The 16,725-nt window shown below is 40.3% G+C and overlaps 1 protein-coding gene across 2 annotated transcripts; it reads right to left on the bottom strand.

Moving 5' to 3' along the window:
• Positions 1-3,902: 3,902 nt before the first annotated feature.
• TMEM33 (transmembrane protein 33) lies at positions 3,903-16,511 on the bottom strand. 2 transcript variants are annotated; one of them, XM_072334731.1, is made up of 8 exons: positions 16,379-16,511; positions 16,219-16,283; positions 15,191-15,285; positions 14,558-14,745; positions 13,307-13,374; positions 12,428-12,561; positions 10,463-10,546; positions 3,903-9,290 (listed from the first exon to the last, which is right to left on the bottom strand). In XM_072334731.1, the coding sequence occupies exons 2-8, from the start codon at positions 16,273-16,275 to the stop codon at positions 9,161-9,163; spliced, it is 756 nt and encodes a 251-aa protein (XP_072190832.1). In that variant the 5' UTR covers positions 16,276-16,283; positions 16,379-16,511; the 3' UTR covers positions 3,903-9,160. The 2 variants fall into 2 exon arrangements, with proteins under 2 accessions (XP_072190832.1, XP_072190833.1); XM_072334732.1 differs by having other exon boundaries at positions 7,329-9,290; positions 16,219-16,408.
• Positions 16,512-16,725: the final 214 nt, after the last annotated feature.

The raw sequence follows: 16,725 nt of genomic DNA, 5'->3' as shown, positions 1-16,725 counted from the left end.
CGCCAGCGTGAGCGTGCCGTGAGCCCGGGGGAGGCAGAGGGGAGCGAAAGGCTGTGTGATATGATTTAATGGACACCCTGTAGTCCTATGGCGGCCGTGCCAGGTGAATGAGGGAGCACCGCAGCAGATGCCGTGTCGTTAACCAACAGATGGACGGCACTGCAGTTAAATACTAGATCACTGCAAGTTGTGGAGTCATAAAGGTAAATAAATCCCTTTCTTTCCCCACAAGAGATACCTGTAAAAAATATAGACTCCCCTGTCAAAGTTATGTGCTGCATACAGAGCACCATTGCCCTGCTTTATCAGGGGGCTCCTGTGCCTTCTGAGCTTCTGGTGATGAGACTTTGGCAGGTTGCAGACTGCACCACACAGCTGCCGTGACTACCTGCAGAGACAGCTGGGGCCAGTCCTGCCCAGCATGATATCCATGGGGATGTTCACCCTTCTAATGTACATATCACACAAAGGTTTTGGTGTATTGCTTAACAGAAGGCAGCAGGCTGGCTCTGCTCTGACTCTGGCATTGGAGTCATTTCCTCAGGCTTCCCTTTGGCAGAAAACAGTAAGAAGCAAAACATGCCAACAATGTTAGAACCTTATTGTATAAAGCATATAGACTTTTCAGTAAGGCCTTCTAAGGCTTTTATGATAGTAATTCCACCTAAGTCTATACAACTCCCAGTCGCGCTATTCCAGGTCTGTAATAATCTCTTGGCCACCAAATCAAAGTTCAAAATAAACTAGAAGTTAGTATCTTTAGTTTTCAGCGTGTTGGCAGGAGTTTAATTATTCACATGCAGTTCATTCACCTGAATACCCGCTGAGTCATTTCCGGTTCATGAACAGCATGCAACTGCAGTCCTGTCCTTTTTGTACCCAGCAGGTGCACAAGGAAGCACAGACCCATCACAGCACACAGTGATAACCTCATCAGTTCCTTGGGACTTCAGCTGAGACGTGACTGATTTTCTGGCAAGCTGAATAGGCATCAGTACTGCAGAGCTGGTTGAAATGGGAGTACAAGGGTGGGGTGGGGATAGAAGTGGGCTCCAGGAGAGAGGGTTTAACAACAGGAGATTGGGCAGGTAAAGAAAGAAGACAGGAGAAAGACGGGCTAATGTTTGAGGGCTAGAGATTGACAGCAAATGTGGAGGCAGGTGTATTATTTGGTCCTTCAAGACACAACTGGCATCTCCACAGCTTGGGAGCCTGCTATGATATGCTGGAGAACATAGCAGCAGTGCAGCCCCACTGATCCCATCAGATGAGCCTGGGGCAAACCCTGCCAGGGTGGTTTCATGGTAAATGAGCACATGTGGATTTGCATCAAAACCTCTGATTGGCTCTGATTTAGCAGACCAGTGCAGGCACCTCTTTTAACTTCCATGCTTTTTAAATACTGTTTTCCTAAAGGAAGATTTTACACTTCTGAAGAATTTGCTTTCCCCCGGAGGAATGACTTGCATGTCTGAACAAAAATCAGTGGGAATTATACTGAGATGCATGCAGCTGCAATCAAATTAGGGAAAAAGGAAAGATTCATGCAGCTGCACACCTATCATGATACAAGTACATCCAAAAGAGTGCACTTAATGGTTATGTGGGAAAAGGGGGAATGGAAAGGTCATTCTTTCTGTATCAATAATCCCACACCTACACATGTAGGAAGTGACTTCAATTCAAAACTCACCTGGATGCAATCCTGTGCAGCATGCTCTGGGGTGCCCTCCTAGAACAGGGGTTGGACCGGATGATCTCCGACAGTCCTTTCCAACTTCAGCCATTCCATGCGTCTGTGTGAATCTGCACTCCTGCTATATATGACTTATGACTGTAAGGTTTTACATCTTTACTACGAGATGCTCTCAGATCACAGGGTCTTTTAGCTTCTCAGCAGTTGTGACAAACATTATGGCCTATGAGTAATTAGTTAAAGAAACCTTAACCATAAATCTTCAATTTCCTTTCTAATGCATAGGACAGGTAGATGCTTGTAAAACCAAAGTACTCATGAAAAGACATTATTCTCTTTTTTAGGAGAAAAAAGGTTACAGTGTAAACAATACACATCTAACTGTACATCAAATTCAAGTGTGTTGCTTCACAGATGCAAGTCATCCACTAGAGGTCATTGGTTTGGAACAAAACTAGCACACAAAAGAAAAAATCCATTTAGATTCAGCTGATCAAATCATAGGTAGCTTCTTTTGATGGAAAAATAACCTCCAAGGGTAACAACAGTCACCTCATCCTAAATCAGAAAGCTAGCTAAGATTCTTAACAAACAGTGCTACATGCATACTCACTCTACTGAAGCTTTCAGCCTGAACAGTATTATGCAGACATGTATAGAAACATGAGGCTGGAGGAAGCCTCTGGTACCATTAGATCAAGTCTGCTGCTCCATCTGTCATACAGTCTTACTGGAACAAACTGAGCCCCAGCTTGAAAGCAGCTTGGCTCTCCTGCCCCCAGAAACTTTACAGGTTTTTAATTATTTAATAAATGTGAAGTCAGCTTGCCTCCTGCTTTTGAAGCGTACAACAGCTAGAGATTAAAAGCACCTGTTCAGTGCAAGTTATCTTTTTTAAAGTATTCTTTCCTTACAAATGTGTGATGTTTGGCAAGCAGAGAAGGCTGGCAGAAGGCAGGGAGAGGCCATTAAAAAAGAATCAAACACTTTCAAATAGGAAACAAAAATTAAAATGTGATATTTTGATCTCTAAGCCATTTATCTGCTGCTGTAAGTATACGTACAACATCAATCCCTCGCACATACACACTGGGATGGAGGTAAGCAGGCCATTTGGTTGCATTAAAGCAATGTTAAAGTTGAAACAATTAGTGCTGGGAATAGGAGCACTGGGTAATTAAGAAATGCATACTAAGCTGGCACGTGCTGCTCTAACTATACTAAGGTCTCAAAATTCCTTTGTATCAAACACACTAGAACTCAGAAATGTGTTTTACAACAGCTTCATATTTCCATATGTTATTACCAAAAAAAATTTGTTAATAATAGCTTTGATTTCAACTTTCTGCTATTTTCACAACAGTTTTATTGTGCTTTAGTCAGACCCCAACTGAAGCTGCTATAACAGAAAGCACGTTGAAAGGAATTGCAATAGGCAAAGGTTACTTCAAAACACTGGTCAGGAATCTAAATGATGCTAATCCCCAAATGCTAGAACACATGCACATACATGTTCTCAGTCTGTCTTTTCATACATTAACACATACCAGGTGCATATATGGTATCTTCCCCTATATTGCTAACATATAACAAAACAATATGAAAAGGGGGGAAAAAAAAGCTTAAATATACCAAGAAACCCAGTAGCAATCCAGGTCATAGTAAAGCTTTATTTCTTTACTTTTCCACTACAGGAGTCTCAAACATTATGTACAAAACCACATAATCCCACAGCTCCTTTATTTTTCCCTCCAGGTAGACCGAGACCAGCCTGTCTGCTCTCATACAGCATAGCAGCATCTAAAGATCCCAATGTTATTTTTATACAGAATAAAGTAGACATAACTTAGAGCTAGAAAATTTAAATGCTGTCCAGAGGATACTGGCATCGCAAAATCATGGATGGTAAATTGGGGCTTGTGGAAGCTATAGTATGCCATAGAATTTCCATACCTCAGTTACCTAGGAGCTGAATTCTTCCCCATTTTCTTTTATCTCCCCAGTCTTTTCTGTTTCTCCCTTTATGACAAGTGCAGCTGACATTAACCCTTGCTGATAATCTAGTCCTGCACCCTCACGTCTGATTTTTCAGCTTAATTTTCCTTAGAATATCATTCATGCTACTGCTCCTCCAGAAGCAATGTAGGACTGCAACTGTGGTAGCAGCCAACAGTGACAGAATAAATCCCATATGATTTAAGCTGCAGTTGAACAGAAGCACTTAAATATGCCATCACTAAAGAGCTAAGCCCACGAGAGGAGGATAACACAGGGTCACATTTTTAAACCATACTGGTTCATGATTTTGCTTACTTCTTACAAAAGGAAATATTACACAGATATAAATTCCAAGCAGCAAGTGCTAGCTAAGAGCATTCTATCAGATCAGCAGTTGCTCTTATGTAGCTATGTGACTATGATTACATCACACAAAGTAACCTACGTGAGGATTAACAGGCCAAAACTACTGCCAAAACAGGTAGTTAACCTTCTCTACTAAAGATGTGCACGGAAATCCAGCAGTAAATTGAGCGCATAGTTACATTTTCACAGAAGATGTTATTACAAACACTATGTGTAAAGCAGAATGGTTCCAATGACTGAAAAAAACAGGGATCAGCTTTTCATTCTAATATGCAACTTAATATTTTTATCTAGAAAAGCAAACAGCAAGCTGCAGTAGCTCAGCATTCCCTGCACTAACCTAAACAGAACAAACTAAAAACAAAACAACACACACTTAAGACATTCAGCACATAAAGATGTTGGTCAGGAATGCAAACTCTGAAACCTAAACAAGCGCCATTTTGCAATGTAACACTGATAGTATCTTACATCCAGAAAAAAATATATATACATACAATTTGATTTCAAGAACATCAACCAAACCGTAGCTGTATCAATACAGAAAACAATTAAATTTGTTTTGAAATAAATATTTGACATACAAAGCGCATACAGTGAGAAGGGTCACAGTAAATTACTAAGGGAGTTACTTGCTCATTCACTGAGAAAAGCCCCTGGTATTTCCAATTTTATACCATCAAATTTATCATTCCTGCTGATTTAAGCACAGCACTAAACAAATATGGATCCCAATGCTTTCCTTCACAGGTACTGGCATGGATAATTTACTGCAGTGATCCAATTTGAAAATCAGTAGGGACCGGTAAATTGCTGCATAAAAGAAAGAGCGAATGAGGTGCTTTTTCCTTAGTGTCAGCAGCCTGTGATTATTATGTTTATTAGATTTTCTTGAAAGGGCTTCACATTTTCTCAAATATGCAGGAGAACTATATTTCCCCTCTGAGCCTTACATTAGCATTTTGTGCCTCAGTCCTTCAATGCAAGTAAAAGATGAATTTCTCAATTCATTTGAGAAATTTGTACCATCTGGATGGCAAGGAGCTAAGCTATGAAACTCCTTTACCTGGGCAATATCTGCCATTATCACAGAGCTGGCTTTTGCAAAAAGTTTAATAAGTAATGCTGACAGTTCATTAAAAAGGTATTCTTGAATCCACGTTTAAGATTAAATTCAATTACATGATCCACACTGATGACATGTATTTGGAATAAAAGATAGAGATACACTATTTCAGTATATTCTAACCACAATATAGGCAGCAATTATAGACAATTGCAACAGATCGGCATAGCCTATTAAAATCTAGCACAGAAAGTGCTCATGATCTCACAGTCACATCTTTCTTCCCTCAACAGAAAGACACCAGAGCCATACCGAGCTCTTGCAAGTACGAAGCAGTTTGTGACATTTTAAAGGAACATGCTCTTCTAGCTCTATGGTCTTTCCCAGCTTTAATCTGAGCATTGCAAGATACAGTACTTTTCGGAAACAGGACCAAATCATACATGCTATAGCAACAAATCACCAGCCCCTCCAATGCCCAATTTTTGTTTTTCCCTCCCATTGTTTGCTCTGCTAGAGTTCTTACATCACTTCAGGAGATGAACCTTTCCTCCCACGCCTCAATTTCTATCTGTATAATGGACAAGAACTATACTTGCTTAATTAGAGATCTGCACAGCAAACATGACAATATGGGAGCCTAATGATAAAAAGGTCCAGCATGGACTGTGCAAAGCATCCAGCTAAATTATTTGCTTGGACACGACTATCACAGAACTAACAGCTCAGAAAGTTTCAGAACAAATAGCAGTTCATTATTATAACTAAAAAAAACCAAAAAAACAAACAAAAACAAACAAACAAACAAAAAAAAAAACACATGGAAGTTATTGACCAATATTGACCAATAACACTCCCTTTGAACGTCCATCACAGCACAGTTAGCATTTCAGTTATGAGGGAAAGAGAACATAAGATTGACAGCACAACAATGACTATGAAAAGATGAAAATTGAAAGACGATAAAGGAAAAGATGGATGCACATTAGTGGGTTACTTTGTGTGTAAGAAATCCCAACTGGCAGTAGCTGCTCCCAACAGACCCAATTGGTCCTGGTGTTTTATATATACAGAACAGGTAAGTATTATGCTAGAATATCACATCTACAGCAGACCTGTGCACAGCAAGGATTGCATCTACCCAAAAATTTATCCAACATCACTTTTAACTTACGGAAGCTGAGACAATAAAAACAATTACCAGTGTGATTCATACCAGTGGGAACAATAGCGCTATCTAGTAGGCAACCATTCACCAAGACAAAAGCTCTTCTGCTTCATATTTGGGGTTCACCACTTTCTGCTATCACAGATTTCAGTTATAGCGAGCTATTGACAGCAAAGTAATATGAATAGTAACAGTTACTAAGGAAGTAGGCACATGAGCAGAATGGTTTTTGTTAGCATTGAGAAAGCTTGGTTTTACCAGGAAGGCAGCATAAGGCTACAATAAATAAAAACAAAGTTGATACGGAGTGCAGGTGAGCTGCCTGATTTATTTTGCTTGGAAATTATTCTTATCCCTTTATTCCATACTTTTGAGGCACTCCTCTAAGTTTCACCAGGCCACGAGCAAAATCCAGGCCTCAGTTTTGTCAAGCAACTCTTGACAAAGCCAAGAGAAGAGCACCAGCCAAACCAAGCCCCTTTTATGACAAAACATTTTTCCACAACCCATTTTAATACCACTTATCAGAAAAAGTGCTTGTTTCGCATCCACGTTTAGATTTGCACAGTAATCTCATTCACTTATTCCTTCTAATCACCTTTCCCCATTCACAGAGCTGCATCTCAGACTTAGCAACCTTCAGTTACAGCTGCAATATATTAATTCCAATTCACTCAAATTTAATGACAGTATATAGTTAAAGAACAGTAGACCACACTCACAGCAGCTGTCTTTGATCAGAAGAACTTGCTCAGAAGAAACATGTTATTATCCTTACATTAACTACCAAAGCATTTATTTGCTTTCTGTTTCCAGGATGGGGGGTGAACTTAAGATGCCCAATTCAGAAGTGAAGAGCAGAACAGAGCCTGATGTCACCAATCAAAAACATATAGTTTATGAAAAGGTCTAGAACAGTGCTGAAGAGTTGAAATGGTAAAGAAGTAGGTCTAGATTTCTCCTCTGAGATCACTGCTGTAGTGCCTACTCTTGGGTTAAGCTTTGAAGGAAAGAGTAACAAATCTTTGCATTGTAGAAGGCAAAAATTTCTGTAATATGACTTAAAGATGCACAAGACACTGAGCTGTCCCATTTCAAGAGCTGTAGTGGCAAGTGTGCACGCATATAAGCACAAGACTGCATTCTGCTCAACTTCGAGGTTCAAGTATCAGCACATTCTGTTAAAACGAAAATAAGCTTGAAGAGCCTAGCAAATTACATTTAACACTCCTTTTATTGCAGTAGAAATTTTAGGTTTTATAAAATCCTCAAGTTACGGGATATACACATAGTGAATCTTGTTGCAAGTCTTAGCAGCTGTAGAGCAGTACTGCATGCAGTTGTTTATGCAGTATGCGAGTGTTCTATAAATAAGTAATCATGTTCAGAAAGCAAGATGCGAAGTCAAAGAGTATCATATTCGATTACCAAAAACAGGTTCTTATTAGTACCAAGAGGTTGAGCAAAAAATTATGTGTAAATACACAGTTCTAAAATTGCAAGCAAACAACTGAAAAGGCCAAATTACATCCACACTGCGAACAAGATAACTCAGTAGTTACATTCTTTGCTCTGAGACTGTTTTCAGAAGTGTTTCACATTTCTCTGACCAAGGAAGAAGAACGCAGTACCTTAGGATTTTTACAAGAGGCCAATTATCCCATTTAATTTTATGTAATTAGAATATTAACATTAGCTCCAGAAGATTAGGCAAATACTTTGCCTTGAACTTAAGGAAAGACATTATATCCGGGAAGATAATACTCTTTTTCCATGACCTACCTTTCAGCTGCCGGGTGAATACGTAATCGGCACTCAACTTAATATTCACTTCTGTAGTCATGATACTACCTTCACATCAGTCATAAGATGGATTTATGCCAAAAAATCCTACAGCAATTTGTTTCAATAGCTGCCTGAACAGGTGCAATCCTTTATGCAAATCTCCCATTACAATGAGAGTCTCAGAAACTGGAATAACAATTTATATAGAGCTAGGTACAGATTAATCTTCTAAAAAGCAGACATGCTTGAATTACTGCAGTCTCACATTTGTGTAGACACAAGAACACATCCGCAATGATTCTCCAAAAGTTACAACATTTACATTGATTAGTTCACTTAAGAGATGGTTAAAAGTTTAAGCATTGCATCTTTGTCTGAAAAGCCTCCAGGTCAGCAGTTTGGTTTGGTAAAACATCTTGTTTTGACAAGACAACTGAATCCTCCATGGTCAGAGCCTTGAGATTTCTCCCAGCAACTTAACAGAAGGCTACATCATAACACTTCTGAGCTTTTGCCTTATTAAATGACATTAGAATAGGCTCTCCCTCTGAAAAGGCGTCAACTATTCCAGCTTGACGACCTTTAAATGTTGTTAAATTAAATGTGGGCAATATTTTTCACTGAATATAATAATTTGGACAATAATTCTATATATTTTTAGTAAGCAGAAGAATACTGTCCAACACATACTGCCTAGGTCTATGTACCAATGCTACCTGCTAGAGACATCCTACCATAGCAATGGTTCCAGCTAGTATAAACCTATTATGCACAGGCTTCTTAAAGAGTTTTAATCAGCATCCAACAACTAATGATTTCTAAGAAACAATTCTGCAAGACTGGGCACGTTTAGGATAGAATGCAGCTACTTTTTTTTTCCACCAATTACCAATATAGCACAGTAATTTTAAAGTTCCCATGACTTACTTTTGATATGCTAAATTTTATATTATCTCCGAGAAAAGCAAAGACACATTTTTATACAGCCTGGAGTGAGATCAGTGTAAAACCAGAAATTTAATCATCAGCAGAAGTGCCAGCTGCTCATAATGTTCACAATAGACGCGTGTCTGAAATTTGGCTATGCAGCAGTTGGTGCCAATCTGCTTATAAAGGAAATGCTGCTGAGACATAGTCTTCTTACAAAAACAGGGCATGAGGGCTTCATTATTAAATGTTCAACAACAATTCTCAACTCAGTGAAGAGAGTCCTGCAGGGAAAGAAAAAAAAAAAGGAAAAAATTTAAATACAGAATAAAAATCATAACATTCACCAGAAGCAACTAATATCTAGATCACCTTTTTAATTCACTTATTTTGTAAATAAGATAATTACAGGCTAATTCTAGTTAGAGACTTCTTTAGAACAACTCAGCGTTGCAGCATCCTGCAAGAATTTCAGAATTCCTGCCCTTTAAACGCTAATATTTATTAATCACCTTTAACTTGGCAAAAAGCAGACATAGAGACAGCAGAAAAATTCCACATTCAGGCAGAAGAAAACCAACAACAACAAAAACCCACACACCAAAAAGAAACCAAAACAGCCACTGCAGGTAGGCTGGAAAGAAGAGCGGTAATTTCTTCTAAGTAGCATAAGGATTCAGGAGGCAATGAAAAGTGATGTGTTTGGGTTGTTTCTCATTAGATGCAAACAACCCTGCACTCTAGATTCAACTTTTAAAAGAAACACTTAAGAAATAAAACCTGAAACCCTAGCAGCACTTGAAATTATACAGTTTGTTTTCATGCACAACATTTATTTACATAAAAGAAAGTATCTTCACAATCTTTGTAATACATGTAGTAAGACTGACTTCTTTTTCCTCCAGCTGACATTACACAAGTTTGTACACATCTGTTTGTGTACATGTTTAGCCTTAGAGAGACCAAGAATCTATAAATATCTTCCTGATAAATGGTTGCAGAACGATTAAAAGACTCTTCTCATAAAGCATAGATTTTAATTATGCAAACATGTTCTGCAAGTTCCCATTCAAGGATGGCAGAGCACTTCAGATAATTTCAGTTACATGAAATAAATGTTACTCTAAAGCAATTGTGGTATTTTTTTTTATTTAAAGCAAGCATGTCCAGCTGTATTTTACATCCTATAATTACCACTTGCACAGGTTGTGGATTCTCCTCCTCTGGAGATACTTAAGACCCACCTGGACACCTACCTGTGCAGCCTGCTGTAGAGGGCCTGCTTTGCAGAGGGGTTGGACTCAATGATCTCAAGAGGTCCCTTCCAACCCCAACAATTCAGCAATTCTGTGATTTAGTATCACGCGTCATGCATCCATTACAGAATGAAAAACATCTGTATGTCTCATCACTACACTGTTAAACACTAACTTCCAAAATCAATGTGGTGCTTTACCTGCAGTAAGGGTTCCTCCGAGAAGAGTAACGTAATGTTAGAAACCTGTAGTAAATGAATGGCTGGAGCAGACTTCCTTGACCACTGAAAGAGAACAGAGAAGTAGAGGTTAATGTTAATTTAAATAAATAAACAAATAAAATAGAGTCAGGACTTTCCCTAACAAAACCTAGGAAACTATCCCAGCTCAAAAAAGCCAGACTGGGGCTGTATTTGCTCAGACAATCTAGATCTGACAGCAGAAAACATTTATAACCATGCCTTTAACAACAGCAGAAACTTTGAGAAATGTGGCATCGCTGCATTTCTGGTGATGGATAAAGAATTACAGAAGTGACAAGTGCAAGATCGTTCGGTATTAAGGAAAAGCTTGCTGTACAAGCACTAAAACTGACTGATGTAAGTAGTCCAGGTACACTGAGCTTTTCCAGCTCACAGCATAGTTCAGGTTATAGAAGCACTATTTTTATAGTAACTTTTGAGAAAAAAAAAATAACCTCAGAACACAATGGAGATTATTCTTTATGTATTTATACATTAAAGCTAAATGAACTGTTTCAGTTACTCTGAAATAAGATCTTTGTACTTCACGAAGCTGCTGTTCCACATGACAGAGCTGCAAGCCAATACACAGCAAAGCTCAGAAATACCTTGAGCTTATTTGACTGAAGCTTCTTCAAATAATGTAATATTAAAAATCTGTGTCACCACATCACAGTTTCAGAGTGGCGAAAAAGCAAAGTCTTATATTTGTATGGTATTTACAAGCAATTTAACAGGCTTCAACAGTTTGTTCTCTAAACTTCCGCTACAGTTGCATTTAACCTTTATACTGTTTTCCCATTTGATATATCATCTGTTACAAGTTTCTAATACATGACTTATCAACTAGCTCCATTCCACACACTGAATTCCATATAGAGAGGAAACTAAAACCAAGATCTTCATCCCAGAATTTGAGAGCACTCAAATGTTTCAGATATCAGATACAGATAGTATCCATCAGTTGGTAAGTGGCCTTAGAAGGAAATAAAATCCATCGGGGCTGAAGCATTTAAGTGTTCAGCTGCCCAACTGTAAGACAAATAATGCATTCTATCATCTTACGAGAAGATGCCTTTGAGACCACTCAGGACAAATGCTCTCACTGTGATATGACATGCATAATACAAATATTCCCTCTTCGAGTATTAAAAAGAAGTAACTCAAACTTCAGTGATTGGCAGACTGCTACATCTATGTGACTTCAATAGGATTCGAACATGTACTTTCTTAAGATCCCCAGAATGAATTCAACAGGCTGCACACAAACGAAGCAGGCAAACCCAAACAGAATAGATAAGGCTTTACGGTCAGAAGTAACATGGAAGAGGACATAACCTGCTCCTGCTTGCACTCTTTAGCACCATGAAATTCCACGCTACTTCTGGGATGTAAAACCAGAAGTAAGAGTGAACAGATACTTTTCAGCGGGGTTGAAGATCAATATTCTGTTACACTCTCAAAAATGTAACAAACTGAACGAACACAAGTTAGAGACCTGAAAAGAACTCTGACTCAACAGTGTCACTCATGCTATGCCCAGGGAGGTGGTGGAGTCACCATCCCTGGCAGTGTTCAAGAAGCGTCTGGATAGGGAGCTAGGAGATATGGTTTAGTGGTTTTCTTTAGGTATGGTAAAGGGAAGATGGTTGGACTAGATGATCTTGTAGGTCCTTTCCAACCTTGTAATTCTATGATTCTATGAAAGCAAGAGCTGTTTTTTTCTTAAATGCCCAACTATACCAGAATGAATGATGTTTGATTTCATGATGCATCATCTTGAGAAATCTAGGAACCAAACTAAACTTAAGCTTGATCAGACAACTATTCACATGTAGATCCCTGCAACCTGCAGAATTAACTGCAAAAAGCAATCTCATGCACACAGTTCCTAATTCTGAAAACATTAATGATCATTCTTACCTGAAAAGCATAAAAACTGTGGCTGGCATCAGAAAAATTTCATTGCAAGCAATGAATTTTAGAATATTCTGTTGATTAGCATTCAGTTTCTCTAGAAGATTTCTCAGAAAGGGCAGGCTATTTGAGCCTCGTGCCTTAAAGAAAACATAAAATATACACGTTATATCAATCTTCTTCAGCATAAAGTAGTATTAACATCTACCATTTATGAGTCATTTTAGCAAGTGATTCAAATTAATACTGCAAAGAACACTTTTATGAAGCGCAGAGCCCCCATTAGAATAACCACTAACAATCTCAGGAACCAAAAAGCTTAACTAAAAATAAAGCATGCTGTAAATTCCCCTTGCACACATTCTGTGTTTAAGTGCACAGGGCTGGCCAGCAGCCTTATTCTGTCCACTAGGATGAAGTGCCTATGGCAAGACAGCCCAGGTAGGAACACTGGATGTTGGAGATACATTAAGCTGTGGGAAACCATATATTGAGCAGGTGGTTCACCTGACAAATTATTTTTGCTTCTTAGCCTCACCCTGAGGTTTGTTATTCCACAACTGAAATAGAACTTTTGACTTCATAGCTTATGGTTAAGCCTGAAAAGACGGAAGTTTGGACCCCACTGTTACACACGAGTGGCCTCCTTCAAAGGGAACCATTTCAAGAGAAATAATTAGTGTCAGCTTCAGCATATTACTGAGTTATAATAGAAGGAAAAAACCAAACCAGATGACCTCTCAGATTGTGTGCTGAGATTCCATACTACAGATTCACTCTAACTCCTCTAACATAGCTGAAAAGACAGCTGCAACTCCCAAACTTGCTTATAAATCCCATGTGCACAAACAATATTAATCATATTGTATACCATGCCATACTTACATCAAGAACCTTCTTTGTGTATGTGGCAGCATGAAGCAAAGAGAACAGCAGAACTGGGAAAATACTCACTGAAGCAAGAATAAGGAAAATTAAAGACTGAAGAAGTGTATCATTTCCCCACGATATTATGCAAGAGGTTGGCTGGAATGAGCAATACTCAAGTAAGATACATCTATGATTAACATCTATATTTATAGCTGTTCCATTTTCTCTTTACATCTTTGCTTTGCATTTTTCTTTGCTTTAAAATCAGTGTATACATATGTATGTAGAACGTACACCATTATTATATACCAACCTGCTTCTAATGAAATGCATTCTTTCTAAATGAAAGACATGTAAGGTTACTACTTAAAATCCACCATGTACGTGTACTCACCACGTTTTCATGAACAGATGCTACAAAATGCACTTTATCACCAAAGAACATGCAATTGCCAGCAGTTTGGAGAGCAAGGACATAGATGTTCCTCTGTCAGAGACATTCTAAGAGTAGGACATTAAGCATACACACAAAGCAGCATGAGGAAGCGCTACTTCAATATCAGCTTTGACAAGCCACAGGAATAAGCCCTTTTTGCAGAATGCTTAGTTACTGATCTGAAACAGCTATTACAGAATAATTGTATCTCTACACAATATATGTGTTTTAGAGAAGTTAGATATAAACCCTGTACTGGTCATAAATGAAAGTTATCAGTTTCTCTTAAAGGATCATATGAGGTTGGTCATAAATTCAGAGAGTTCTGAGTTTCAGGAAAAGAAAATGAGGATCAGAGATTGCAGTGCACTGTGCACAGAGTTGATTAATCTGAACATGGATCAATCCTACTCTACATAGAGTATGTTTTGTGAATAGCAAACATACTCTACATTTTTTTAAGTCACAGAATCACAGAGTGGCCCAGGTTGGAAGGGACCTCAGGGATCACGAATCTCCAACTCTCTCCCTCTGCAGTCATGGCCACCAACCTCCACATTTAATACTAGACCAGGCTGCCTAGGGCCCCATCCAACCTGGCCTTGAACACATCCAGGGACAGGGGATCCACAAGCTCTCTGGGCAGGCTGTTCCAGCACTTTACCACTCTCATAGCAAAGAACTTCCCCCTGACATCCAACCTAAATCTTCCTTCCCTCAACTTAAAACCATTTCCCCTTGTCTTGCAATGGAGGCAGCATGGATGATGAAAAGAATCAAGTTTTTAAGATATTTAAAAACATCACCAGGACAAACCAAGCAAAGGATACTTGTGACAGGGTAGGAATTCACAAAGATAAGAGAGTACAGCAGGTAGTGGCAGCTGTCCTCCAGCAAAGCCTGGGCCAGAAAGGCCCTGCTAAGCTGGAAGTGCGGTAGCCTTTGGTGTAGTCGGAGTGCACTAGTCAGAGCATTTGCCAGCAAGGCACGCTGATAGAAGCTTGCTGCTTCATGCAACCTGCAAATCATCAGAGGAGACGTTACCATAAGAACCAAGCCCCTGTTCAGAAGAAGCCTTTCACCCCTGAGAATTGCATCACAACTGCACAGTACTTTTCGTATTTCTGTTATTGTACATAAGCACTGTTACCAAAGGACACTTAAAAACTGGTAACAGTCACTTACTGCAGATGTTGAAGGTAAAAATAACTCAATACATTATTCCATTACTACATCAAAACGTGAGTATTTGCCAGTACTTGACAGCTGCTGAGCATTTTCTAAACAAGTCAACAAATGTCTAAAGCCAACCTTAACTATGTAAACTAGTAAAATCTTTCTCACAAACCAAGCCCACAAACTAACTAATAGAAAGTTACCCTTACGTGGAAAACTACTCTATGAAAATGGAATGTAGTCACTTGTAAACTTTTAACGTTGTTTCACAATGTTAAAATACATACCCTAGAAGAGGCAGGACAAATAAAGCAGAGCAGTAAACTGTGAACAAGCGGGAAATCCACATTGCTGTATCCAACTTGTTAGCCATCAGAAATTGCTACGTTGAAAGATAACAACAAAAACACAACCCCAAATAAGTTGGTATCTTAATATTTACATACGCTCAACGTTCTTCCTTCAGTATTGAATAGCAGCCTTGACTAGGATCAAATTATTGCCTGAAGCAAAGGGAGTATTTTCATCCTGCATGATACTAGATTCATACGGTGTTATGATGTACTAACCGGACTGCAAATAGCTCAGAATCAAAAGGCTCCTTTGTATCCTATACAGAAACACAGCACTGAGTTTCCCTGTAGAGGTAGTGAACATCTCCACACAGACCAACCTCATCAGGCAACTTCAAGAACTTCTCACACAGCATCTTCAGACCAAACTGACTGCTGTATCTATCACTCTAAGGCTCATTAAAATCAAATTTCAAGCAGCTGGGCCTAGGAACACCACACTCCTTATGGAAGAGAAGAAATAGCAAACTGAAACTAGCACACCTGCCTTCAGGGGAAAAAGGCATGGCTTTAAATAAATAAATAAATAAATGGAATTCCCAACACTCCAGCACTTCTCCTGTTTTTAAACACTGCTTAGCTACAGTCCTTTCATTTACACAGTCCCAACACCAGGAAGGCTGTAGCAAACCATGGCACACTTTCAGTTACACATGCCAGGATGCCACCCTCCTTCCAGCTGCACTCTTGGCAGGTTACTTGTCCCTGCTTCCACATCTGTGTGCCTCATTTTGAGTTTGACTTCACAAACCGAGGCACTTGGCAGCACGGCGGCACACACCACCAGAAAGCAAAGCTGCTCCTCCCGCCCCGAGCCCGTAGAACATCCCCCGGCACCGGGACCGCAGCCACCCCGCGGGCAGCACCGGGACCACGGGGTCACTCATGAGAGCCGGTCCCGCTCCGTGTCCCGACTCGCCCCACACGGCCGGGCCTACTCCGCCCGGCCCAGCGCTGCTCACCACAGCTCCTCCGCCGGCTCCGCCTTGCATGTGCCCGTTCTGCGTAGAGTCCGCCATGGCCGCACCTGCGGAGAGAGAAGCGGCTCAGCTGGGTGTGGGATCAGGACGGCCTCTGCTTTCCACTCTCACTCCCGGCCCTGCCCGGCCGCGCGGGACCCACCGCGAGCACCGCCGGACCCGACCCCACGCGCCGCCGGGCCCTGCCCCGGATGCGGCCTGATGTCACTTCCAGCGTCCCGTGCGGCCTGCCGGGCAATGTAGGCTCGCTGACGTCACGTTTCCCGGCTCGTGACGTAACAAGGCCTTGCCGGGGTCTGCGGCGGCGTTGGGTGCCAAGTCCTGCGCCACACGGCTGCCATAAGGCTGGGCAGCGCACGGTGCCTTCATGCGGCCCGGCGAGGCGACACTGAGCTGCTTCGCCCACGTAATGACATCAGCACACGCAGTATATCAGCACTGCAGCGGGCATCCATCCGCTCATACCGCACCTCCGGCACTGCTGAGCCC

This window comes from Excalfactoria chinensis, chromosome 4, assembly GCF_039878825.1.
Source record: "Excalfactoria chinensis isolate bCotChi1 chromosome 4, bCotChi1.hap2, whole genome shotgun sequence".
In the NCBI taxonomy this organism is placed as follows: Eukaryota; Metazoa; Chordata; class Aves; order Galliformes; family Phasianidae; genus Excalfactoria; species Excalfactoria chinensis.
Note: the sequence above shows the minus strand (reverse complement) of the source record. Positions and strands in the feature narration are given on the sequence as shown.